The 27349-nt window shown below is 43.7% G+C and overlaps 2 protein-coding genes across 9 annotated transcripts in view; one reads left to right on the forward strand and one right to left on the reverse strand.

The window, feature by feature from the left end:
* KIF2C (kinesin family member 2C) overlaps positions 1 to 27349 on the reverse strand; it is a 425302-nt gene that overhangs the window by 349316 nt on the left and 48637 nt on the right. The gene's annotated exons all lie outside the window — the stretch shown is intronic.
* Positions 1 to 27349, forward strand: part of RNF220 (ring finger protein 220) — a 226962-nt gene that overhangs the window by 173486 nt on the left and 26127 nt on the right. For all 8 annotated transcript variants that reach the window (XM_068199108.1, XM_068199109.1, XM_068199110.1 and 5 more), the window contains 4 exons: positions 9744 to 9840; positions 10840 to 10926; positions 12210 to 12265; positions 13987 to 14065. In XM_068199108.1, the coding sequence (XP_068055209.1) occupies positions 9744 to 9840; positions 10840 to 10926; positions 12210 to 12265; positions 13987 to 14065 (319 nt within the window). The remainder of the gene's footprint in view (positions 1 to 9743; positions 9841 to 10839; positions 10927 to 12209; positions 12266 to 13986; positions 14066 to 27349) is intronic.

A 27349-nucleotide genomic window follows, 5' to 3' on the forward strand; every position in this document is an offset into this window, starting at 1 on the left:
CTAGAATCTCACCTGTAGCCAGCTATGCCCTCTTTTTCAGATAAAATATAATGAGACATACAGGAAAGCTTCAAGAGGCAAGGAGACTTCCTTTTTTTTCATGTCAGGAGATTCAGGTTGCATTTAAGGTTATACTGGTGAGAGGGTGTACACTGATCTGTTCAAATGCAGCAAAAGCTTTTGAGCTGAACAGTAAATGTGTGACTTCTCTTCAGAGACTGTGTGGGAAATGGAAGATGTCAGTGGCATATTTAGGCCTTTTGGAAGACTGGTCTAGTAACTAGAATCATCATTGCTGCTGCTGTGTAGATGAGCCAGAATTCATTCCTTTTACCCTGGCAAGCTAAAGCAAACTTCAGCTTGGATGCAAGAGCAGTCTGTGTTAAGAGTACTAGGAATCTTTGCTGAAATGAAATTCTTAATCTTCCTCCCATTTAGCAAGAGCTCAATTCAGTGCATTTCTCTGCTATGTTTCCAGTGTCAGCATCTCTCTCTAAGGTGAACGTGTCTGTACATCTGAGCATCTTTCCCAGCCTCTCAGCCCTTGAATTTTAGTCTTCCTATGTTTGGGTTGCTACCTTCTGCTGGTCACTTCTACCTGCTGTAAGCTTCCAAATGGGCAAGATGTATAAATTCCGTGTTTCTCAAGTGCTTAGTCTGTGCCTTATGCTCCTTACAGAGGGGTGCTGAGCCCCAGAGCACTTATGTCCCTTACCTCAGCCTTTGTGTAAAAGTGATAATCCTGGTAATCCCTCCATTGCAGAAGCAGAATAATTTAGACAGGTCTGATGGAGTAGCCCAACCACTTTTTAACGTTTGCACCTCTCTCCTTTGAGAGCAAGTACTTGCCCAAAAGGTAATAGTTGACCTAAAAACGCTAACAAAGCCTGTTTGCTTAGTGTTAGATAGAGTAATCACATGGGCTTTCTCTGTAGTTTGTATCTTCATATAGAATTTGAAGGATTTTGTGGTTAATAAATATCTCTTAAGTATTGTCCTGTATATTAATATCATAAGTTGCCTCTAGTGAGCCAGAAAAAGAGATTAGAATAGTATGTTATTTAAGAAGGAAAAAACTTCTTACCTTATGTACAAAAGCCAGCATGACCCGCCATGTAACTGATGTCCAGTGTCATGTGTGTTTGAAGTGCATATAATTCTTCAAGGAACACCATTTTGTTCATTTTGGAACACAAAGTAATCAATGGGACTTAGCAAAGTAAAAATCATTTTAATTGGAAAAAAAGAATTGGTGAGGATAGCCATTAAAATTTCTCACTGCTTATTGTATATTTGTGTTAACTTGAATGTATACAAAAATACAAGAATCTAAATTTTATCCTCAGTCTGCTAGAATGCATTAGCTGAAACGAGCACAATCAAATAAACCTTAGTGGTTGCTTTATGCAACACTGACAGCCACTCTAACCAGGAAGAGATTTTTCTGCGGAAGTGGAATTCTTTCCCTTTTACACTATTACGTATCCTAGTTGGGGGTGAAAAGGGACCTCTGTCAACCCCTTCCTAGAGGAAGGAAGGGGAGAAAAAGAAAACAGAAAATGTAGTTGTAACACCATGAAAATTAGCAGGGAGAGTATAGGAATAGGTAGAGCACCTGAAACTACTCATTTTTTGAAGTAGACTGAGTTTCAGTTGACAATTCCTTTAAACTTCATGTTTTGTAGATCTCAGACATTAGTTGCTCTGCAATCCAGTTTTCTACTGGTCTGTTAGATGTGGTTTTGAAAATCCCAGGCTTTAAGATAGTAATCTGATAATTTTTTAATTTTTTTCCCTCAAGGGTCTGCAGTTTTGCTAGAACTGCAACCTACTTCTTGGACACTCAGGTCAAACTTGAGCTTTAAGCACACAATGGTTGATTGACGTGATTTTAATAGCATTTTAGAATACAGTTGTTAAGTTGGGGGCAGTGAGATGTTCCTAAAGGAAGAAGGGAGCACAGGTCTCAGTGACTCTAAACAGCTCCTGTCTCCGCGTGTCGTCTCCTACACACGGCGGTGAAACGCATTATCGAGTAGTGCCCGGTAAGTGGCTAACTGCGTTTGACACACGCCAACTCCCTGCCTCCACACTGGATAATTGCATTGTCAACTGTTCAGCAAAGTGGCAGGTGACACTGCAGCCGGATTGATTGTCCTACTATGGAGGCTCCCAAGACTGTCAGCCACCCAATCGATAGAGTTTACACAAGACACTGTGACTGCATCTGTAACTAATTTCAGCTTGAACCTCGCAAGATGCGGTTGTCCCTGTTTCCTGGCCTCTCTTCTTTGCTTGCATCTTCTCCCTGGACAAGGAAGTTGTTTTTCCATGAAAGCCTGGTTTTATTTCTTGTTTTGGAGCTGGAAGTGAAGAAATCAATGGTATGTTTTGTGGTTTCAGAGTTGAGGGCATTACAGCACATGGCTAACTAGCAGCTCCAGTTTTGCAATCAATAGACTGATCAATTGATTAAATTAGCACTGATTTTTCTTTCTTCTTTCCAGCCTAGAAAAGAATTAGTTTGGGAGGAAAAGCACATGTGTTTGGCCTATGAAATTTAGCCCTTGGTTTTTCCAGTCCTTGGTTGCCTTTCCCCCATGAATACAATCTCTGTGCTCATCATTATTTAAAGCAAACTGCATTGAGCCCCGCCACTGGCAGCAGCCTGCTGTAAGCCAGGGTGTCACATTCAGCTGTTCACCAGCCTTGCAGCTTCATGCTCTGCTGCCTTAGAAAAGTCATCCGCCGAGCTCTGCTGTGCTGCTGTATTATTGGCAAAGTTGCGACATTCCTGTGATCCCTGTCAGTGGTGCTTATTGATCCAGTGATGTGAATCTGCTTAGTGATTCAAGATTACTTTACTTCTCCCTCTTCCTTTTTTGTTTGTTTCCACCCTCTCCCGAGGGGAGCAAAACCTTTCAGATCCACCTTTCCCTAACTGTGGAAAACGAGCTGTAGCTGCAAAGACCATGGCTGTTGCTGCTACTTTTGTACTTCAGCTCCGGGTCTTGAAGAGCAGTCTTTGAGATAGACATGAGGCTGTTCTCACCTTCCTGTATCACATCAGCACAAGGCTCTAGGAGGCAGCCATGAATTGTTAAACCAGATAAGACCTTTGGTCTGGTCCGAGTGTGTATTCCCCTTTGCAGCCATAGTCCATACCTGATGGGTTACAGTAGGCATAAAAGACATCTCTGGAATACTCCACAATGCTGCAAGGGGTGGGGAAGCCTCTTCCTGAGCCTTGCAGCAGCTGGCTCTTACCCTGTACAGCAATGCTTGCCTGCCCTTTGTTCAGCATGCTGCTGCAAAATTATGGTAATGGTCGTAAAATTATATGGCCCCTTTCCTTAAAAGCAGCTGTTTCTGTGATCTGTTAGCAAAAATCCCTGTAAGCATCCACACTGGTAAGCAGTCAGGTGTCTGACGGCCCATTTGTGCCCCTGTGGGAGCCAATAGACAGCATCAGATGGATGCATCTGCTGTTTCAGGTGCGTGCTGTAACAACACAGTTGGGTGTCAGTTTTCCAGGTAAATCACCATTTAGCTTTAAATGGATCTGGCTCCAGAGAAATAAAACTCTTGTTTTGTAAGCAGCTTTTCTTGGCTTCTAAATGTCTTTTTTTTTTTCTGCAGCAGGCTGGGCACATCACTAGAACTGTCCCTGTTGGTGCTAGGAAAAAGTGGGGGAACAATTTCACTGTTGAAAAATAAAGCTAGGGAGGCATTATGGATCTGTAGAAAGACCTGTGTTCAACATGGCCTCATCTTTGCTTTCCTCTCATTTTCAAGAATTTTTATTGGCTTTCTCTGTCTTCCCAGATGTCTCTTACAGCAAAATGGCATCCATGCCACCTTGTCTTCTTAGTACTAGTTTGGGATACTTCAGCAGATGATGAAATAAACCCAGTTTAGAGCCATTCTCGGAAGTATGTGAGGCCTGGCCGTGAGTCTGCATAAACTACTTTCATTGTCTTCGTTGTTTTTACTCTCCAAGAAGCCAACGAGTGCCATTTCGATAGGAAAATAGAGTGAATCTGCTGGAAAGGGAGGTTGTACAGAAGGGGGGTCACTGCAAGGAGTGTAGCAAAGGCTGCAGTTCTGGAGATTTATGGGAGGCCTTTCTTCTTTCCTGAGCACATGCATACTACCTGCAAACACAATGAATGCCTCTTCCCAGCCAAAATAGGCCCCAGTAGAGCTCTACGCCTCTCAGATGGATTTGAATTTAGACCCATTTATGGAATTTACACAAAATTTGAGATTTCTAGAATATTTCCAGTATAGATTTTTCACGCACACACACACACTCCCATTCCTTGAGGGCCAGACTGGAGAAATGTTAGTCATCCAGATGAGTTTGATCCTGTGCATGAGCAGTATCTAGTAGCTGCATTCACAACAGTGGTGCAAATAATAATACTGACATTTTAGTTTTCTTCCTTGGCTTTCTTTGGAGTGATAATGAAATATAAACCTATAATTAAAAATATACAAAGCAGTTGGTCACCAAAACAGATCTGCCTAGACAGGAGTTGAGGAGCAGAGGTGGGGCACAGTAGGTCTGTGTTTTCCTGCCTGTGCTCGTGAAATTAGGCTGGCGTCGTTTGGGTCTGCAGTGGTTCTGGTTGTGTTACCATTCTGCCCCTAAGACTGCCAGTCTCCATGTGAGCTCGTGCCTGTGCAGGAGCAGTGCTGTCAGCACCTGAAGCAGCATATGTTGTCACTTGGACCATCTGCTACTGAGTGTGATGGAGAAAAGGAGGTACTTGAATGTGAAGTCCTTTTATCTGTTCTGTGAATCTGCTTATATATCATGTTAATAACTCTTGATCTTAACCTGGGCCACCATTCACTGGAGAGTTGATCAGGTGACCACTCATCAGGAGGACTGCATAAAGGAAGTGAGATTTGAGAAGCAGTGCAGAGGTCAGAGAGGATGCTTAGACATAGGGGATGACTTAAGAGAAAGAAAAGTGCTTTTATTTTATTTGCTTCCCCTAAGAAGGGAAAGGAAAGGATTTCTGGTGAGATTTATCTGCAGACATTATTAATAGGTACATGGAAAGAATGTAAAGTGTTTTTACCTTCAAGTTCAGCTGATTCCTGTAGCCTGCCAGTGCTTGAAGCCAGCAGCAGTTTAGGAGGCATGTGAATTTTTCCTGCTTTTCTGGCCTCTGAGTCAGTATTTCAGAAACACTGTTGCTTGTGAAGAGTACCTAAATTTTTCAGAAAGTAACAGGAATTGGTGCTCAGGCAGACTGCTCCGAGACCAGCCCAAGTAAAGAAAGCTGTGTACACAGTGCTAGGTAAGTGATGTTGATAGGTACATTCTGATTGATGGGCGAGTTTGTCTCCCAAACTGTCACAGGGTTTATAGAGGTGCCACTCAATACCAGTGCTGGAATTGCTTGTCAGAGCACCTGGCTACAAGAGCAATGGGGATTGGAGACAGAGCTGTAACTTTGTTTTTTCTCTCCTTAATGGCCCCAGCGTCTGACCTGCCTGTTCACTCCTGTTTGTCTGGTCCTTAAGGAGGCAGCTGGGATTAAGACTGTCAGAGAACTGTGCTGCTTTAGCATCAGGAGGCTAATTGTATTGGGGCTGGCAGCATATGACAAGGGGTTGCCTCCTACCAAATGCACAGCAAGAGCAAAAAATTCTCAACAAGGGACAAGAAAGATACGGGAGAGTCTGCACTGTGTTTGTTCTTTTTTCATCTAAAAGCAGCATTTTCAAATTCACATGTGGAATTACATTCCTCGGGCCTTGGGTGACTCCTAAGAGTCAGAGCTGCTTCTGTGAATAACAGATCACGTCTCTTATGAATTCCTGGGTCAAACTCACAAGTTAACATTCAGTTGTGGGATTTCACTTTGTTAACACGTGGGAATAAAGTTCTGGTCCCGAGCATTGACCTCTGGATAACACACTGGCTTTAGAGGTCTCTCCTCTAGGCAGTGTTGCTGATGGCTGTGAATTATTGTGTGACCTTCAGAAGCAGAGCCTTGCTGGAGGAGCCCTTCCCTGTTCTCAGTGCACACTATTGAATTGCAAATCACCCGAGTGGAGTTGGTAGGGGGTCTTCTGGAAGCTCTTGTCCTCTGCACTCCATTTCACATTTTCCTTTCTCCTGGATGGCAGTGTACACCGCCAACAGGAGCTGGAAGTTGTGAGCCCTCTTTACATTTGGGCTGAGTTAGTGAGAAGCAGGTGTGATCCTTTTGGGCCTTCCTTGCATTTAGTGGTCTTCTTAATCCATTTATAACAGCGCTTGTCCAGAAATCTGGTTTGAATGAGCCTGAGATGAATGAATAATGTCAAGCAGTTCAGACGTCAAATATTTGAACAGCTGCGTGGGTGTTTTCACTGGCTTTGTGCATGGAAGCAACCCCAGGAAGTTAGACAAGGAGGGTCAGGTTGAAATTGTGGCACCAAACCTGATCCCACTGGAGCAGACCTCAAAATCCATCCCTGCTGCAGAATGAAAAGGTATTACAGCATGCTGGTTGCAAGCCATTCGTTCCCCAGGTGATGCTGGGCCAAGCTTTACATCCCATTTTTTTAGTATTTTGTTGTGTGCAGGTGCAGTACTGGGATTTATGGATCTTTTCATTTGCATCAGAAACATGTTTTGTGGCTTTTGTTTTTCCTTTTTATTTAAAGCAGCTTCTGAAGTCCTAAAACTGATAGCACAGCTTGTATTCAGCTGTGCTTATATTTCTTGGATTCACGGAGGTTACTTTGTTTAGCATACAGTTTCTAAATCATTGGTTTTTACCATGTAGCAATGGACTGCACTTGGTCTCATTAAAAAAAAATCCATATTAAGTGAAAAACTGAGAGTTGGATCACCTGATTGTGCCTTCCTTTAGGTGTCAGTTTGGGAGTTCTTGTTTGATCAGAAAAGAAATTTGACCTTTCCCCTGTCCCTCGTTTTAACCTATGAACTTCTCTGCAGTGCGCTCTCTGACTGAAAGGCTCTCTCAGATCATCCCAGTGTGTATTTGCCATCACAACACATGCTATCTAAACTCTCCCCTTGTACACTCCCTGTTCAGGAAGTATAGTAGTCTGCTTGCAGTGCAGCTAGGCAATAGAGCTAAATTCAGCCAAAGCTCTGGAATATTTTCCTTCCAGACTTAAAAGGGATTTTCTTAAATACAAAGGTCTCGAGAGCAAGGACACAAGGATTCTGAAGACAAGGTGCCTTAATATTTGTAAACTGTATTGTAATAAGCAGATCTTCTCATCTTAAGCTCTAGCCATAAACCACCATTTGGCTTGAGTCACTTGAAAACAAAATTGATGGAAAGGTGCATGTCTGCTGTGTGCTTGGCATCCTTGCAGAGACAGTAGCAAGGGGGATGGTCCCACTTACGTTCACTCATTTGGCCACCTTCCCCCCAACCAAGGCACTTGCTCCGAGTATTCATTGTCTGGCTAATGTTCAGATCACCCCCTGGGACTGGCCAAGTCACAGCTCCAGCTTTGCATGATTTGTGTCTCCCACAGCTACAAGAAAAATGAAGACCTGTGTGTCCAAAGTTTATGGCCTTTGAGAAGTGATGGGCTAAAGTAATGCCAGGTGCAGGGGATGGTGTTACTGCAGGTTAAATGCCATGCCTATAAATTACCACCCCATCGCCCACTCTAGACTTTTAAAGCAGCTTTGAAAGACTATCCAGCTTCTTTGACAGGTCTCTCTTACCCCTCTAAATCTTCTCCCAAACATTGTGATGAACTGAATGAGTCAAGATTTACTAGATGAGCCATTTGCAGCAAGAGGAGGCAGCTTGTGACACGTGTTGGCTGGTAGTGTACAGCCAGTATGTGAAACACTCTGAAAGGGGTCTGCTGGAAAAGAGCTGCCCCAGTGACACCATGGTGCTGACCTACAGCCCTGTGGCTCCCACAGTTCTTGGCACAGACAAGGGTGCTGCATTGTTGGTGCTAATGGTATTGCCTCTGCTAAAAATTAAGGCTGGGAATTACTTTGAAGTAAAAGGTAGTTTATGCTTCTAGGGAAAGGTTAGTCTTAAAATCATTGTCATGCTACAGTTGTCACTCGTTAAGGACCTTCTTGATATTCAGGGAAGAGAAATATCAAATCCATATAAACAAATTTTATTGGGGGTTTAATGAATCAGTGAGAGCATCCGTTCCTAGAGGGCGACAGTAAAGAACTGTGTCTGCACGGTATCCTTGGAAATGAGACCTTTGCTTTGCCTTGTTGTCTGCACAGATGCAGACCATTAAAAATACGGTTCACTCTTCTGGGCTCATGTTAAGTGTGCTGGTGAGAACCCAGTTGGATGAACAGACTCGGACATCTGAAGGCCTGAAAAGGCTCTCCTAAAGCTTTGGAATGTCCTCATTCTTCAGACATGCATATAATATTCAGTGCTTCTAAATGCAGAATACAGGCTAAAATTATTATAGAACCATAATTGCAGTACAGGAACGTAGCCCTTTTGGGGCATTGGTGCAAGGCCAAGGCAATCTCTGCCTTACTCTTTCAATCAGTTGGGATGTGTTTCCTGGTCTACCACAGACTTAGGTCACCAGCCCTCTGGATGTGCCGGGTCCTTCAGGCTCCAGCAGATACCTCTGTCTGAGCCAGGTGTCCAGCTCTGCTGTCTGGACAGGGGTGTTAAGTGAAGGAACATACTGGAGGCAGCTGCAGTGTGTACATTGCTATCTGCACAGCTGATGTACCCAAACAGTTTAGATCTGCTGCAAATTTGAACACAAATGGGGACCTTGCAGCCAACACCCTAGAGTTCAGGAGGTTTTTGCTTAATATCCAGTCTTACAGGAGAGAGCATATTCAGTGTTAGCTCTCATAAAGAGTAAATATGCCTTCTGTAGTTTCTCTTCTATTAATAAACCCTAGGCAGAAAATACCATGTGAAGATTCATCTTTGTAGGCGTTTGTGCAGATTCAACTAAAAGAAGCCTGGTTACAGTTTACAAAACGCTTGGGACCAGAGTAAATGTAGAAATTGTTAGAAAGTGGGAATTGATGCACTATCAGCCTCAGGTGGAACTATAAGTGGTTCCTTCCTGCTGGAATTGGGACTGGATGTGTGTCTGACCCCCCTGTGCTAGAAGAGCAGAATTCTTGATGAGTTGCATTGCAATTTGCTCACGTAAGTGCTTGTAAGGAGCTGTTAATGACAGAAGTCTGATTTTTTTTTCCATTTTGTAGAAGCAGGTTTGCTGTTCTTCATTGTTTTAAATTTTAAAAATCTAAGCCATGACTAAATGTATTTTAAAGTTGAAAAGCTGTTTCTAATTGTATTTTAGCCTCTGCCTGCCCTCTGCATCTGAATTAAGAAGTAATTCAGAACATCCTTGTGGCCTTCTCTTACCTGCTAGTAGTGTGAATTTTGCATTAACTACTTCTGTGAAAAATAAGTCCTTCCTATTCAGCTTCATTGTTTTTTCTGCCTTTGAGAGAGACCCTTACAGTGACTTCAATTCTAAAATAATTCATGTGGAGAGCTAAAAGTCGAGAATATTCCATTTTCAATGTTGGGGGCATTTAGAGCATAAAATCTAAGAAGTTAGAGCATTTCTGTGAGTGTTCTTGTACTGTCTTTGGAGAGGGCACCTTTTATGAGGCTGTTAAAAGTAAAGGACAGCCTGCAAACCAGTGCTGTAGCACCTTTCTTGGGAGATCTCGTACACTTCATTTCCAATTCAAATGCTCATCCGTGTGTTTTATTTTCTGTCAGGTTCTGGGTTTATCATGTGCAGCGGGAAGGAGAATCCGGACAGCGACGCTGACCTGGATGTGGATGGAGACGACACACTTGAATACGGGAAACCACAGTATCGTTTTTGAAAGGCTCTTACTGAGAGGGGACCCAGAGGTGCATCTGCCCTAGGAAATGGTGCATAATCTTTGTCCAGCCCTACTGGAAATGACACAGCCTTCTCCAGTTACCATGTTATTTGAACTAGGAGGGGTTCCCCGTTACTCCCTTTGAGATCCTACTGTTGATACAGCACTACTTCAGACCTGGTTGAAGTCTATTGGAGACATTGCAAGGGATCAGTTAGAGTTTCTTTATTCTGTTTTGTAAAAAATCTGTTGCCTCCGTCCAGGTTTGTTCTATATAGATAGCTTTTCCTGCTTCACGGGTAGGAATTGAGTTTATTTTCCACAAGACACCCTTTCGTTTTCAAGGGGTTTGTGCAGTAAGCACTATGCACCTTCCACTCTGTGAGATTTGATTTTTTTTTTTCCTTTCATTAGATGGTTCATGGGCAGAACTGTCATTAAAGGCAATTTTTGGGAACTCCTCCCTCTGGGAGCAGGCTCTTTGGGCACAGCTCTGGGAGAGCTGTGGGCACACTTCTGCCCTACAGCAGTTGTAATAGGCATCAAGGAAGAATTCCTGCAAGGGCATTAGACAGACACTGCCTTAGCTGTGATGAGGGGCAATGTACAGCTAAAGAATTAGGTTTTATTGAAATCGGTACCAGCCTTTACTATTGAAGCTCTAACCCTCCACTGGTAAAAGAGCTCTGTACTTCAAACAGAATTTGTGAAATTGTGCAGGTTAGGTTTGCACGGGTTCAGAAACTGGTTTTCCCTTTCCAAGAAGCTGTGGAATCATGTTACTATCAAAAGATTTCTGTTTCTCTCCAACTAAAACAAAACTTTAATCCAGAATTTAAAAGCAGGCCCCTTCATGGATACCACCCCCTCTATTTTTTAAGGTGTCCCCAGAATTTTTTTTGTATCCCAGACAGTGTCCCAACCATCTCAAAAGCCTTTCCACTGTCTTCAGCAGGGCTGTATGTTCCTTAACCCTTTGTGCTCAGGTACACAGAGGCAGACATTATCCCTTGCACTGGAGAAGAGCCAGGTGAAGCCAAAGAAAGGGAAGCGCTCCGTGGTGCTGTTCTAAAGTAAGTATCATGCCTTTCTAAATTACTGCATCCATTACTTCTGGGGAGTCTCAGTTTGTGGAAAATACCCTGTTCACTTGAGTCCAAGGGTTGCAACAAGAGACTTACGGAGAAGCACAGTCCTGCAGGTGGGTCTGTGTTTCTACCTGTGCAGCCTCAGTAAAGCCTCCCTGTACACTCACCCTCTCTGAGCCATCCCACTGCCCTGCCAGTGCCATCTCTGCCCTGAACAGTGCTGGACAGAGGATGAATTCTGGAAATGAGGAAACTGTGCTGGTCTAAGGCCTTATGCATCATCTTGCTTCATGATGAAGCCTCTTGGCAGTACAGTGTGATGCCCTTGGAATCTTGGTTGGCACAGTAGGAGTCTGGCATCCCATGTGTGACTTCATTGCATCCAATTACATGTTGTGGGATATGCAAACTGATCCTTCTATATTCAGCTCTGGGTTGGGGCAGGATGTGTGCTCTGCCCACATACATATGTGGAGAATGTACGCAGCCAGCATTCAGGGCACTCAGGGAAGCATTCCAGGCAAATAAAATGACAGGGAGCTAGGATTGCTTTCTAAGCCCCCTGCCCTGCATAAAACAGGACTTAAATTACCCCTCTATCTCTTTCACTGAGTGATCCTGTGGGGTCAAGGTTGAAGTGATTGATAGAGCAGTGAAATGAAATTTTCTTACTGCTTAGCCTGTCGCAAACACTAGTTCAAAATTAGGTTTCACTCTATAGAAAAGTGGCATTTGCCACATTGGATCCAACCCATTGGTCCAATCAATACTTTGCTAACCGTGCTAGTCCAAAAGCAGGGCTGCAAAAATGCTGAAGCTCCTTCACATCTAGGTCTCTGGTATTGTAGCCGGAGGATACTTGGTTATCAGTGGCTACGGACACTTAGTGCTTGGTGAGAGAACTGAGGGCCTGAGGTGAGGAGATCCAGTCCCTTCATGTGGCTTGCACCTAACAAATTGTTGTGCTGTTTGGACAAGGTCCTTCCTTGCACGTTTCCTGGACTCTTTTGCCCATCTCTACAACACAAGAGGTGATGTTGCTTTTAAAAGCACTTTGAAATTCTGTTGAGTTTCTGTAGAAATGCAGTAGTGTCACTGATGCCATGAAGCATGAGCATGTTTTTTGGCTGGCCATCTGCTCACATTTTGAAACTTAGACTGATGGATAGAAGTATTAAGAGAGGAGTGGTTGGTGGAAGGGATAGCTTTTCCTGAGCAGCAAAGTTTTTTGTATTCAACCTTTAGCATATTGTCCTTTTCTCTTTTAGTGGTGGCACACCAAGTACTCGAATAACACCGGAGTTTTCTAAATGGGCCAGTGATGGTGAGTTTTGAAATTGTAAATTGTTAATTTATATACTTCAGGAGGGTAAATAGATAATGCATGTCTTTTGCTTCCCAGTACTTATGAGAGGTAGTTACTCATACTCTTGCAGTGTCATCAGATATATATGCACATAAAACCACACTATCTTTTTGGAACTTTACAGCACAGTTAATTGTCAATAATGGCAGCTAGGGAAGTTCCCAAAAATGCCATCTTAACTGGTATGGTGATGAGAGATAGGGTTTGGATTGACTTGATATCATGTCACTGAAAGGCAAACTGCTGTATTACAGAGGGAGACAGCAGAGCCTGACAGTGTGATGGTGGTGTTCACCTGCTGGGTGTTTAAACTACACAGGTGCATTTATGATTGGGTTTTTTCCAACTGCTTTATCTTCCCTTCTTTGAGAGGCTATGTTAAAGACTTGTATCTTTTGGGTAGATCTTGTCTTTGTGGGCCTTTATATGGCAAGTAAAGCCTATCGCTCTGAAGCCTTCACCTTTGGAGTGGAAGCTCTAGGATCTGTCCTATTTCATGACCTGTAGTTGAGACTCCAGAGCAAATGAGTTAAAGTGAATATGTACCTTTGCATACTTGAAAGCTCATCGGATTGAGAAGGAAGGGGGAAGTGTTAAACCCATTCGACTGCTGAGGGTTTTTATTCAATGCCAGCAGCACTGTAAGTGTAAGCAGCAACCTAGTGGAAATATGAGAATAATAAAACCTGGCACTTTCCAGCTGTAGATGCCAAATCCATTTCCAGAGCTGGGCAGTGCTGCTCCAGCTCCCTTAGGAAGGAAACTGAAGCTCAGCGACCTGAAGAGACATGTCCCAATGATTTTGTTCCCTGTTCTGTTCCTGTCATGCTTTGGGCATTTGATTCCCAGCCTTGGAAGTACCTACAAGATATAACTACTTGCCAGTGGGCGTGGGGGAAGGGAGCGGAACCAGTTTTGCCAAGGGCTTGATGGTTAAATGGAGAACATAGGATATCTATCGCAGGCATTTCCTTCTGTGGGATAGGCAATCACATTTACTTTCTGTGATGTAGAAGCACTTGCTTATAGGTATTATCAGCTTCAGTAGCTGCAGCCATGGAGGTGATGAGGAGGCAGCCCTGATGACATTTGCTATGAGCTGTTTTCTTCATACCTTTTACCTGAATCCACAGTGATGAACCTGCAACCCTGGGGCTGGTTCATCTTCTCATCTCCACCTGGTGTCTCACACTCTTCTCTTGTGCTGGGAACAGCCATGATGAGCAGATTGTTCTGTCATTCTAGTTACCTGGTGTATATTTTTCTGCTTGTATCTGATAGGTCTCAGCAAATGGGAGAGGCTGAGAGCAGGGTCTGGGCTGGGTGAATTTGCTCCAAATCCAGCTTTCTAGAAGAGCACTTTTATGTGGCAGCTGCATGAACCCTTCTGAATTAAATCCTGGCTTAAATAATGGGTACATCAGTGGGGGACAGATCACTATGAAGTGGGGACAGAGCAAGGGTTGTATTTTGAGCCCTGAATCATAGAAATACACTGTCCAGAGAGGCCACCCGCTCCACAAGACAGGGACACTTAGCATCAGTCACTTCTCTGTTTCTTAGCAAGAACTGGCATGAAAGTGACTCATTGGGGTTCTCTGAAACTGTGACTTGCTCAGATTATTTCATTGCAATGATTTAATGTTTTATTACTAATTTTTCTGTTCTTCCCTCCACAGAAATGCCCTCAACGAGTAATGGTGAAAGCAGTAAACAGGAGACCATGCAGAAGACCTGTAAGAACAGTGACATTGAAAAGTGAGTGTGAAGTGGGTAGCTTCCCTTTTTCTTGTTTTAAAGAACCATAGTGTCCCATCTTGTGCTCCCAGCAGCAGTGGTAATCTGAAGGTAGGCATATTTGAAGCTTTTACCACTGAGAAGGGAAGTTAGGCTGCAACACAAAACCTGAACTTGGAGCACTCACCACTGCTGTGTTAACAGAGGGCTTGTGGGGAGGTATCTATGCCAGGTATCTGTGAGGGCAGGTACCCAGTGACATGGAATTGGGCACAGCTTCTGAAGGGCTTCTCCACTGAAAATTGCCTTCTTTTAAATTACGTAACTAGATATATCCATGCTTGTTTTCTCTGTCTTCCATCTTTCATCTCTCGACAAAAGAGAATCTCCCTCTCGCAGCACTGTTACTTGGAAGAAGTTTCACAGTGGGGATTTCTTTTTCCTTAAGATCTATACTGAGCCTTTGCATGATTCCTAACAGAAATAATGTCTCGGTTTCTGAGTTTTTTACCTGCAGCCCTTTGAGTGGTTCAGAAGTTTCAGTCCCAGTGTTTGAATATACAGTAGTGGAGGGACTGCTGGGCATCTCCTTTCCTGTCCCTTTCTGCTCACTGAATGTGCTGCTGTCTAGTCTGAAATAGAAATAAATGGGTTTATCTGCACTGCTCCACATGCTGCTGGAGTAACTTACTGCTTGGGCAGATATGATGGTCCAAGCCTAAAACTACAGGCTGTTCTCTGCTGCCATGGACTGCATTAGCTGGGATGGGACAGTGTTTTGGGTTGATTATTGCTTGATAGAAAACATTGCTCCAAGATCAAGTGAGAGACCAAACAACTTGAATGAGGTGGAAGCAATGATGTAATGGTGGGTTTCACATATTACATTTTGTGGTGACATCAGTGGATAGTTTGGCATGGAGAAAAATCTAGTGGTGCAGCATTAAGCTGACTTTACAGAAAGTTGTCATTTTTCTAATGTAGTTATTCTCCTCCTGTCCCTGGTCCAGACATGAGAGGTTGCATCCCTGGCGCATTTTTGGGTCTCTGACAGTTCAGGCAGCCTGGCAGAGTATATGTTCACAATCAGAGTTAACTGGGGAAACTCCCTGCTGTAGAGGGAACTTTAACACTGCTTTGCTGTCTTGGCACTTTCCTTTCTACAAGCCCTTTTTGTTAGCATGTCCCAAATGTTGGCTGTCTGCCATTCAGTGCTTCTCAGTCAGCAGACTTTGGCCAAGGACCACTGAGTCTGGGAGCCTGCAGGTCAGTGCAGAACCAGCTTTGTCCTTAAAATGAGCCAACCATTGCATGCTGTCTTGGTGGCAAGGACTCATCCCTTCTGCCCTAATCTGTCAGCCTCTGTCTCAGCTGCTGCTTGCCTTCCCTTTGGGCCTCCTGCCTGTCAGTGCAGCAGCTCTCCATCCTCCCAGATCCACTCCTATTGAAAATCTTTAAACTGTAGGAGCTGAAAGGATTTGACATTTTCCAGAACACTTGAGCTCAAGTGATAAAATTGACATAGCTTTAATAATCTGATCAAAGAGGCTTTAGCTAGCACCTTTTGAAGGGTCCCAGAATCCTTTCCAAACAACTCTCGCTCTAATGGTGCTGTGACATGCAGAGAGCGAGCATGTGTGTGTCTCTGTGCACACACACCTTGCTCTGCAATAACCTTGCCTGCTAAAGCTTCAGTTCTGCTAAAAGTCAGTAAAACCTAAAAGAAATTACAGGAAATTCCTTAAATGTCTTGTTCAGTCTTTCCAATAATTTTAATTTTTGAAAGTAGCAGAGGGACCTTTTTGTTTAAGGTAGTTTATTTCACCGAGGTTCAGAAAACAAGACAGTGTTTCAGGTGGAGAATTCCTAGCTGCCTTTTTTTTTTTCTCTCTGCTTTCCTTTGAGATTCATGTGTGATAAATAGTTTCTGTCCTGCCATTTAAGGAGTCTGAATGCTCTGTGTGCTTGTCTGTGTAGAGGGGTTCTGTTAAATTAATTGATAACAGGGATCAGAGCTAGAAGCCTACAGAAAAGGAGGGGGAAGGGTTTCTCACTGTCTGGCTGCTTCCCACTCCACTGCTGTGCCATGATATATGGTGACCTAGCCCAACAGGCTAAATTGATTCATCTCTAGTTCCTGTTTCTTAATCTGGAGCTAAATTGGTTTCATTTTTCTTGTTTTGGGTGGTGCTTACAGGAAGTTTTTGGCAGCGTCACTTTACTCCATTGTTTGTAACTTCAGTTTTTGCCTTTAAATCTGAACATTATTGATTGGCATGTTAAACCTTGTGTTGCATCTGATTAGCATTTTTTAAATTGTCCAGAAGCACATGGCTTAGCACCTGTGTCAGCTGTGCTCTCTGTTTAGAGCAGGGGCTAATAGAGTTAGCAGTGATCTGCCTATTGATCCTTCTCTCATAAGAATGACGTTCCTTCCTCCCCTCTTCCAAAAATAAGTCCAGGCAAAGAGAGTAGTGTAGTTTTGTTTGGTTTTTAATCCATTAATACAGTACACTGAGCAGTTCTCCTTTTGGCACGCAGCTGAATTTCTTCACTTGAGCAGGTTTAAATTAATGTAAAAACGTGGGGTTTTGTGGGAGAGTCTCTTGCATGTAGAACAGCTAGATGGGGTCTGGGGTATGTCTATGTTTTTTGCTCTGCTCCTTGTGCTGTGCCAGATCATCAGTAACTTGGACAAGTTGATCTCATTGTGTGTAGTGTTGAACTTCAGGTGGCAGCCAGGGGTAGTGAGAGACATGGTGCTGGTCCCAGCTCTCCTTCCCAATACTGTGAGATGTCTTAGTGCTGAGCATTTTTAGTCTTGCCAATGTGAGGTGTCTGGAAGAGACACTGGGATGCTGAGGGCTCTTGGGGAGAGATGAAGGAGCATTACACTATCTGAGCCCTGCCTGTCTGCTGAAGACACTAACCATTGCCAAGGCAAAGCTCAGCCGGTGCAATGCTCCTTTACCTCAGCTTGAGATGCAGCTTTGCTCAGAGGGCAGCTGGTCCCTCATTGCACAGGCACCCTCCCTGATGGCCTCCACTGATGTTGGACTCTCAGCAGGAGAAGTGCTGCTCACAGAGAGCTGCAAAAAGCACCTTCCCCAGAAAAAGTCTTTTTCCCTGCCTTGTGAGGGTCTGGTGGCATTTTGAAACTGAGGTTCCCCGGGGTTAAAAGCCAGCATCTTAATTCAGAGTGCCAATGTTCAATTTTGCTTTCTGCTACAAGACTAGATTGCAGGCCAGCGAGAGAGTCTGGGTTAGTGGCCCACTGGGTCACCTCCCATTTGTTTTCCTCAATTTTGTGTTGTCATAAATTCATTCCAGCCCGTTGTGGTTGATCAGTTTATCTCCGCCGGGGCAGGGAGCGCTGCGAGCATGATGTATGGCACAGAGCATTGTAGCCAGCCTCTCCATGAATCACTCCAGCTGTTTGGTGTCAGCCCCAAAGCAAACAGGGCCCGGCCACTGAGCATTGACTACGATGAGCTCAGTATGGGAAGAGACATGACGTATGAATGTTTATTTAATAATTCTCTAATATTTCCAACGGAGTGTGGCTGTGCCTTCTGGGAGGGGTGAAAGGGGGGGAGGTTGAAGAGGGAAACTCTAATCTGTTGGGGTGGGTCATAAATCAGGCAGACAACATCATTAATCAGGGATGGGACAGAAGTGGAAGGAGGTGGGACTGAAACTGCCATCCTCGCTGGGAAGGGGGCTGTGCGCTTTTTTTTTCTTTTTTTTCTTAAAAAAAAAAAAATCTTGTTTCTGATTCCACTTGGCCCCCAGCCACACTGCCCACATAATAGCAAACCCGGACACAAGGCTGTTTAAGTGAGTATGCTACCTCTGCTCTGAACCTTGCAATACAAGCCTGCCAAGCATTAAATCCCTTTATAATTATCTTCTTTATATAACACTTCATGCTTATCATGCTTCATTGGATGAGACGCTTGTTGGGTTAAAAAGAGGGTTTTAGAGACAAAAAGCAATTGTATTTGTTTTATTTTTCCTGTCTCTTCTTTCTTCCCCTTCCCCCCCACCTCGCCACTTTCCAATCCAGCTGTTTTGAAATGTTGGCTCTGGAGGGGCTCTAACACAGCAGCACAAGGAGGAGCATCAGTTAAAATTAAACAAAGTTTAGATTGGGGTCCTTGTGCAAAGAGACAGGCATGTGCGAGCAGTCAGTAGCAGTGTCTGTTGGGGAGACTCTGCTCCCAGGCACACCCGTTCAGGCAGGAGCAGAGTGTGAAGCCAGAGGATTAGCAGAGGCCTGAAAGGGAAGGAGTCCTTTCATACCAGCTGAAGCTGGTATGTTGGAGGAAAACAGAAGCTGTTGAGAATTCGCACCATAGGATAAGCACTACCCAGCCCTTCCCCACAGTGTCACACCTTTAATAGGCTTTGATGGGAGATGAGAACATCACATAGCAAAGACAGAATTAAAAAATTAACTTGAGTCATAAATGAACTAACCCTTTGTGCTCTGTTAAGCCGAGAGCATGATGCTGCTGGTGGGTTCAGTACTAGAACAGCCCACATGAACTTGGTAGAGGATTCAGGACACTGAACTGAAGTGTGGGATTGTCAAAGGCTGAGAAAGAGCTGCTGGGCTGTGCTGCTTGTGTCCAGATTTTTATCTTTATTAGGTTTTACTCCTTTTCAGTAATTGAGTAATATGTAATACTGTGTTTGTACTGTATACTGGTGTTCAGTGTTGAAAGGGTATGGAGAAAGATGCTTCATTTCTTTATGAAGTGAGGCATTGGCATTACTTCTTCCTCTGGGATGTGACAGTGGAGAGCAGAGTGCTTGGCTGTGTTTCTTTATCCTGCTCCCTCTTTTAACTATTGGAGAGAAGTTGCATTTGCCAATAATGGTCTTAAACATTATAACCACTGTGCAAACTGAAATTGTATCAATGTCCCGTTCTTCGCTGGCCAGTGGTTAACAAAGCTCAGCAAGGCAGGCTGTGACTGTACAAGCTCAGACATGGGGGTAGGTGATGTCTCTGTTTAGTGCAGTGTTGTCCAGAGGTTTGGTGTAATTTCATGCCTTGAGGCAATTTTCTATAGATTTTGACATCTTCGTATAGGAAGGGACTCTTATTTCTGTTGAACCTGTGATGTTTTAAAGCTGAAGGATCTGCAGACTCAAGGGGTCTGATGGCTTCAGGGGCAGTGGGTTCTGCATCCCTATCCCATAACTGGTGAAAAACCCAGGATGGAATTTTATTCCTACATTGGGGGTGTGGTTTAGGCATCTTGCAATTTATGTCTCTTTGCCTGCCCCTTCTTTTCTTTTTTTCTTTTCGTAGTTTCAGAAATGCTGTTAACTTTAATTTGTAGAGTTGCTTCCTGGGAATGAAAAATCGATGGGGGGCTATCGCAGTGTGAAATTCGACTGTCACTATTGAGCTATAGAGTTACCAAGATGTCTTAGAAGGTAAAAAATAAATCGTGGCCCAGCAAGTGCTCAGCTGTGCTATTTCAAAGGGGATATGAGGCTGATGGTCTGTTAGAGGGTACTTCAGTTAGATGGATGATGATTCCCTGTGAAATATTGGAGTTATTCCATAGGTAAGAGAAACTTTAGCTTATAAAACACAAACAGCTGCCTTCTAGCAGATGAATTCTGCCCTTAGATGTGTGAGCAGCTTGTCAGAGAGAGGACTCATCCCTAAAATTAGCCTGTTGTGTTTAACATTGTCTCTGATGGAGCATTGTGGATCTTGCCATGTTCCTTTTGAAAATACTTTGAGGATGTGATTGTTTATTCACATCCCTTAGCTATGCTGCAAGAATTAAGAGGGAGGGACTGATACTATTTTTTTTTTAGGAAATGTTTGTGTGGTGCCCAGATGCTCTCAAGAGAAAAGTAGCAATTATCTTTATGTAGGCTGCACTCCCTGTTTGGATGAAAATGTTCCTTTGAGGAGCAGAAAAGGGATCATGTTGTGCCCCCTCCTCTACTAGTTTGCTGTCTTTCTCCTGCATCTGCTGAAGGGCAGCCCTGGCTGCACAAGCTGGCTGTTTGCTGATGGTGACAGGGCTACTGCTTTCCTTGGCACTCACTAACTGTTGTGGCAGGACTCAGTAAGTGTTTGTGCTGTGCCAGCTGCTGTATGACAACAGGATGGTTGTAATTACAGCTCTTGGTAGTTTATGCATTTCTTAGGCTACAGTTAGTAAGTATAAATATGAAATAGTACTTTGAAAAGGACCAGTTTTGTTAGTTCTCATTAAACCATGTCTGGGACAACTGTAGAGTGGGTAATTATTGCTCTTTCACTTGAATGCACAGTTGCAGGACCACTGAGGTGTGCTTACTGCTGCAAGGAGGAGTGTTAAGTCACATTTAGTTGGAGTTTGGTAAAGATTTCCCAAGGAATTTAATGATAGAAGAATTCATTGTGCTTTCCTATCTTCTTCGCCTCTGTAACACAGAAATCAGCACTGCCTTTACAGAAGCAAAGTAATAACAAGTGGTATAATTAAAGTAGTTGAATATTCTTGTTGATTTTTTGTCCTCACTTCAGTGTCAATGCTTTCCTAACCTTACACCCCACTGCTACAGGCACTTCATTCTATTTCTCTGTTATATTCTTTCTTCATTTTTGATTATTTTGTCTGCAAAAAGCTGTTGTTTCCCACACAGTTGTGTAAGTATTCCTGCTTTTCCCTCAGATAGCCAGCTCATGACCTGTCCTTCCACTGTGCTGCTGGTTTCCTTTTCTAGCTCTGGGACCACAATTGGTTATATGATACTAATGTGTCCTGGCCTCCTTTAATAGCCTCGTGTTTCTTTTTGAAGGCACGATTACCTTAAATGATGCTAATTCTGATTCTTTCTTTCCCTGTAAAGGAAACAGCAACAGTGTAAAAGTTCTAGGGCGGCAGCAGCAGTTGTAGGAAGCTGTCTGGAGGAAGTGTTACCGCACTGCCCTTGTGTGCCTCCAATCAGTAGTCATGAATGGAGGCTCTGGAAAGCATATCACCTCCACAGTAAAGCCCTTAAAAGGCTATAGATGAATCCAAGTGCTGCTGTAGTAGCATAGATATTTCCTGTTTATTTCAGGCATTTGGATGGGGGCCATGGGAGTAGAAGACATTTATTTAATTGCTCACAGAGGCTGACTGCAAGACTCAGCTGCATGTCTAACCTGAGCAACTTTCAGCCCTAGGAATTTGCTCTTTCATTTCATGGATATTTTATAATTTTGTGCCCTGATCATCCAACCAAAGCTACCAATAATCCCAGACCAGCTCCAGGCCACAGTAAGATGACAAGTTACAGCTGCCATAAGTCTTCCAGTAGAAAAATAGACCTGCCTAGCTATACATGGAGCTTGGTCATAATCCAAACAGGTTTACTTGTGGATGGAGGCAAGTGTCCGTAGGCTGGAACCTTTAGCCTGCGTGCCTCAGCAAGGAGAGGAGCTGCATTTTCCATTTCCACCTCCTGTCTTTTGTGGCCCTGGTTTGTATTAAGATAGAGACCACAATGCACCTTCACAGATCTGTTAGAAATACATTTGGGGTCTCAAGGATGAAGGATATGTTTGAAAAGTGAATCAAGATACTAACACATTAGATGAGTAATTATTTCTCTTTAGGAACGTTGTTTAGAGAATCATTTTCTGATTCAGCCTGTGCTGCCTCTACAAAACCTTGCTGTAGCAAACCACTTTTCCATAGCATGGCTTTTTTCTTTATCACCAAAGCTGCTCCAGTAAAGCAATGGGATTGCATTTATTTTCTCTTTGGAACAGGGAACACAGTCTCTAAATCTAATCAGAATGACCTATGCATTCTTTCTCCCAGCTTTCATGTCGAACCATAATTGCTCAAATGGCACATTTAAAATTTTGGCGCAAGCTCAGACTTTCACTCGCCGCCTTTTTAAATCAGTCCCAGTGGCCAGTGGATACTGCATAGCCCTACAAATGCATCTAAACATGCTGACTCCGAGGCTCCTTCTATTCTGAATGATCAGCAGTGCCATCTGTCTCTGTTTTGATTGGGGCTGGGCACATGTGTCCCAGCAAAACATGGGCCAAAAAAAGGGAAGAGAAAGAGCCAGCGCCTGAATTTACTTCCCACTTCTGTAAAGACGTTGTTAGGTTCTGTGTTATGGAGGTAGGGGAGATGTGAAAGCAAAATTAATTCTTCTTTCATTAAATTCTTCGGGGAATCTTTACCCAAGTCCCTACTAAATGCAGCTTAAAACGCCTTCTTGCAGCAGTAAGCTCCCCTCAGTGGTATTGCGACGGTGCGTGCAAGTATAAGAGAAATAATTCCTCTGTGGGGAAAAAAAGAGACAACATTTTTGGTTTGCATCAAGATGAAATTAGTCAGAAGCAAACTCTGAATTTGGCAAGCAAATGCCAGTATTAACAAGTTGTGCAAGCAAGTATAAAATAGAGGCACCCGTGACTGAGAGCACCTCGGAGTCGTGTGTGTGTGCCCTTGCATGCACCCTGCTCCAAATTCACAACTTAGAACACGGAAATTAGAATGGGGAACATTGCATTATTCATAACTTGGCAACCAGAAGCCAGGGCACTTTGCCAGAGTAAACTATTCTCTATAATCACAGGTGAAGCAACATTCTTTAATATCGTACAATACAAAAACATACATTAATCAAGGAAAGAGGGCTTTTTTTTTCCTAGAGGACAATAAATTAGCATCCTTGCCAATTTCCTCAATACATGTGACAACGTTTTACAGGATTATAAGTCAGCCTCTTTAAAGGAGGTTAGTCTAAAAACAAATAAACCCAATAAATGAGATTTTTTGCTAAATAAAAGGGAAGCCAACTCCTAAAACATTGATGTCTTGCCAGGAGATTTGCTTTTAGCATTGGCAGTCTTGCAGACCTTTTAGAGGGTCTAAACTTCCCTTGGTGTGATTTGACATGGCTTTTCTGTAATCAGCTTTGCGGGGCAGTTTTGTACATCAAGGCATGCAAACCCCTTCTGCTATAACCAGCTCATCTAGTGAAATAAAATCTCAGTACGTTGTGCCAGTCTGGTAGCCCACATGTTGTGGGGTGATTCACAGTCAATCTGCCACCAGTGCCTGATGCTGGGCTTCTTCCAGAGACTTAAGATACTGAAAATGCCTGAGCTGTATCTGTTTTCTTTTAAAGCCACCTGTCCCTTTTCTTTTTAAAAACTTAGGTGTCAGTTTGTTTTGTTTGTTAGTAACAAAGGGGCTTTTTCAGCTTTATGTTATGTTCTTGCACTCCAGTAAGTGTAAAAGTCCTTTCAGTCTGTGGATCTCCCACTGACTTCAGTGCTGCTCCCCCGTATCTGCCAAATAAACTCCCTGTATCTTTACCTCTCATACTTGCTGCAGGTGACGCTTGCTAAATTGAAAGTGGGGGCAGATTATTTCATAAGGTTGAAAATGAAAGCAATTCTTGTCCCAAAAAACACAGAGGTGTTTATAGTTAGTGTTTGAAACTCAGGTAGTGAGGGTGTTGTGTTGAAGACAATGTATGAGTGAGAGCTGAGACAGCATCACTGTGCCCTGCCATTCTGCAGTGCTCCTGGGTGTCACAGAGCTGTGCACAGCATGTTACAGGCTAATAAAACAGGGTCTCTTCTCTGAAAGAGTTGCCCTCTCACCCAGATGTAAATTGGCTATGAGAGAAGGCTTGCAATTGCATGATTGTGCACTGATGTTGGGGTGGTTTTATCAAGTCTTGAAGATTTGTGCCCCACAAAGCAAGGACTGCACCAGGCTTTCTCTCCTGCAGTGTAGTGGTTATGATAATTGTCATCTACAGCTGAGGTTGGAAATGGCCTGGGGCAATTTCTCTGCTCCTGGAATCTTACTTTAGCTTGACTTTGCCTTCAAAGCATCGACCAGTCTGTTTCTAATATTTATGATATGTAAGCTGTTAGTGACGTGACCTGTGCCCTTGGTGCAGGGAGGTGGCATGTATGTTCTGCTGGGTTCTCCACTGGACAAGGGAGGATAAAGGCTTTGTTTAAAAATAAATACATCACTTTCAGGTATGTCAGTGGTACTGTACATTTTCCTCTCTGACAGTCTGTGTTTACAGGCATGGGAAAGCAAAAATAAATGTATGAGGAAGAGAGAAGGTCAAAATATCAAGTGTCAAAAGTAGCCCATGAAATTTTATTGGTGGTGCATTTAATCAGTGCTAAGTGTTTTTTACAAGGTACATACAAACAGTGGAATTGTAAAAATTTATGGAATGCTGTGTACAGTGTAGCCATTTATGAAGAAAGGAAAATTTATATCCAGTTGAAATAAACCAAAGGGGAATGTTTTATGGAGACTCCTCAACAGCAGGATACATCAAATGAGATCTGGATAAGATGTGGATGGGGTATTTGCAGGGGCTTCTTTGAGGTGTTTTCCTGCTTTTCAGCAGCTAACAGTTTGTATCTTTCTGTGGCTCTCAAATAGGCAGGATGCTGGATGCAAGGGACAGTGTGGTGTTTGTGTTTTCCTGTACAATGGAAAGGAAACACAAGTGAACAGCTGCTACTGGTATCTGTGGTACAAGGCTCTCGCTCTTGGGCTTGCTCCAGTACAACAATTTCTTGAGCAGCCCTTAATACCCAGCTGGGAAGGGTTAACCAAAGCCAATCACACTGACATCAGCATTTTTTGTTTCCTTTTTGGTTCAGTATTTTGTTGATGATAAAGCACAGACTTAGTCAATTGAGAGATTCCAGAGCTGCAGAATCAGAGATAATTTAATTAACGGAATTGCTTGTGATTGCCCACTGGGACAGCGGATAGGAATTGCTCGATTTAATTTGGAGAAACAAAGATCACATGCATGCTAATGTTTAACAAATAACCAGTGTTTGGGTTAAAGTTTTTTAGCTAAGAGGGGGGTGGCCATTTCCCAGGGGAGATTCCTCAGAGCTACAGATAGGTCCTTTTTCCTCTTCCATTGTATTTCTGTGCACTTCTTCTGGCCTTTTACCTGAACAAAGCAAGGATTTTCTCAGAGAAAGTGTTCTTATTTTCAGTGCTCAAGGGAAAATGCTGAGTAGTGGAAAAAAATGCATTGGGCACAAAGACTGAAAATTATCATATGCTGTCTGCCCAATCTCACAGACTTGCTTCTTGATACCCAGCATCCTCAGCTGTGACTGCCAAGGTGTGGAAAACTTAACCACAAAGTCCAGGGAGAAATACAGGACCCACCTTATTCCACTAGGAGCCCTCCCTTTTTGTTTTGGCTCTTGTATAAACATTCTCACTCAGGCTCCCATGTGTGGTATTGTCACAGTGAGTCTCTGCTCCAGGTGGAGGTGCCCTCTTGATGTGTCCTCAACCAGGGAGGACAGTTCAGGTATCGGGGAGGCCTCTCACACCTGCTGGAGAAGCATGAGCACTGGGGCTCAAGGTATAGCTCTTGGCAGCGGTTGTGCTCAGCAGGTCTCCCTGGAGGCTGATAAATGACGTTATCCAAACACGTCAAATCAGAGCGCTGAGGCGCAAAATTGTTAAGAGTCCTCCTGCATCCAACATGAGGTCAAGGCAAAGCAGAGAGCCAATTCCTTCTCCGTAATTCCCTCTGCCTCACTTGGCAGGGTGACTTGTACACAGCCTTCCCCTGTCCATGGCACTTGGCTTTCTGACCCTCGCTCCACCCTGGCGTTACCCTGTAAAAATTCTGCCCAAGCCTGCTCCCAGCTGTGTCCAGGCAAGCGCACACAAGGTGCACACACAAGAGGGAATCCTGAGGGAGTTCCCAAGATTGCTGCTGCAGGAAAAGTTGCTCTTAAGCGATGCTTATCTTTAGGATACAAGCGGCAGGTTGACGGTAAAATGACACTAAATGGAATGGCATGTGTCCCAAGTGCGCTGGCCACCACGGGAGCCAGACACATGGGAAGTGACTCTCGTCTTTATTCCATCCCTGGAGGTAGTTTCAGTTTCCTTTATTTACTAATGTTCTCCCTATTTCCCTTGACCTCATTTCCTCCAGCTTTTCCGAAGCAACCATGCAATTATCGCTCACTTTGGGTTGACCCTTGGCTGCCACGTCCCTTGTTGCTGCTGCTCCGAGAGGTTTTCCTGAAATCTCAAGTGCAAAATGTTCACTTACGGCCAAAACTCCTATCTCTCGTGTGAAGTAGGATTTGTGTCTTCTGCACTGTGCTGTGCGTCAGGATTTTTCCTGTGAGCTTGCTTGGCAGGGAGAACATGGAGTTTAAATTCTGTCATAGCTCAGCTTTGATCAGTGCTGGGAAATAACGCAGTGGCTAAAGCTCCCTCTCTTACCAATGCACCCCAGTCTTGTTAATAAATGTATATTTAACAATGTCTGGAGCGTATGAAGTGATAATAACTAAATCAATACCTCCCACATTGATTGTCCAGGATCCCTACAGCGTGACGCACGCAGCGGTGTGGTAATTTTCCAGCTAACTAGCACCCTGATCTACAGCCCTCCTATTGATTGGCCATTGTATCAGGCAGCCTCTGAGCATTATTGCTTATACCTCTATTCTGCCTCCTTTTCTGATTCATTCGTTTATTACTGGACAGGTGCGATTATCTCAGAGACTTTCCGAAATTGGCCAATGGGGGTCAGCTGTTTAGATTTCTACAAACAAACCATTTTCTACCTTCTCTAGTTGTTGCAGTGGCAATTTTTTCCTTTTCAAGTTTTGACCGTTACTGGGCTGGGTCTGGGGATGAATGGGCATTTTCATTCCTGCCCAAGGAATCAACTTTTCCCTTTCCTTTCTGAGTTGCCCACTCCTCTGAGGAGGACAGGTAGCTCCACAGAAGGTAAAAGGAGAATTTAGCAAGGGTCGAGGTTGTACTTGCCACCTGCTTTGGGCAGGAGTCACACTCGCTGCCTTTACACCTCCAGTTCCCTTGTGCATGCAAGAAGGAGAAATGGACTCCATGAAATCAAATTCAACTGCAGTGTTCAGCCAGCATCAGTTCAGCGGTGGGCCAGACTGGAAGAGAAACTATTTTCTCAGCCAACAATAATCTTCAAGCTATAAATAAATAAATCTGTTTCGTCCTTGGACAAAACTAACACCTTTCTAGACTTTCTTTGAAAATGCTAGCAACTCTTTCTTGAGGGTGAGAACTCAAGCTGGGATATGGTAATAATTTATACCAACAAGCAGGAGCAAGTGGGTGTTTTTACAGCAGGGAGGACAGTGTCCTACGGAAACTCTTTCATCTTGCTCCAAGGAGTATTTATGGATTCCAAGACTTAAATCCACAGTGTCCTTGTCCCCAGACAGTCCTCACCCACTAGGCTATCATGGGACATTTGTAT

Source organism: Anomalospiza imberbis, chromosome 9 (assembly GCF_031753505.1).
Source record: "Anomalospiza imberbis isolate Cuckoo-Finch-1a 21T00152 chromosome 9, ASM3175350v1, whole genome shotgun sequence".
NCBI lineage: Eukaryota > Metazoa > Chordata > Aves > Passeriformes > Viduidae > Anomalospiza > Anomalospiza imberbis.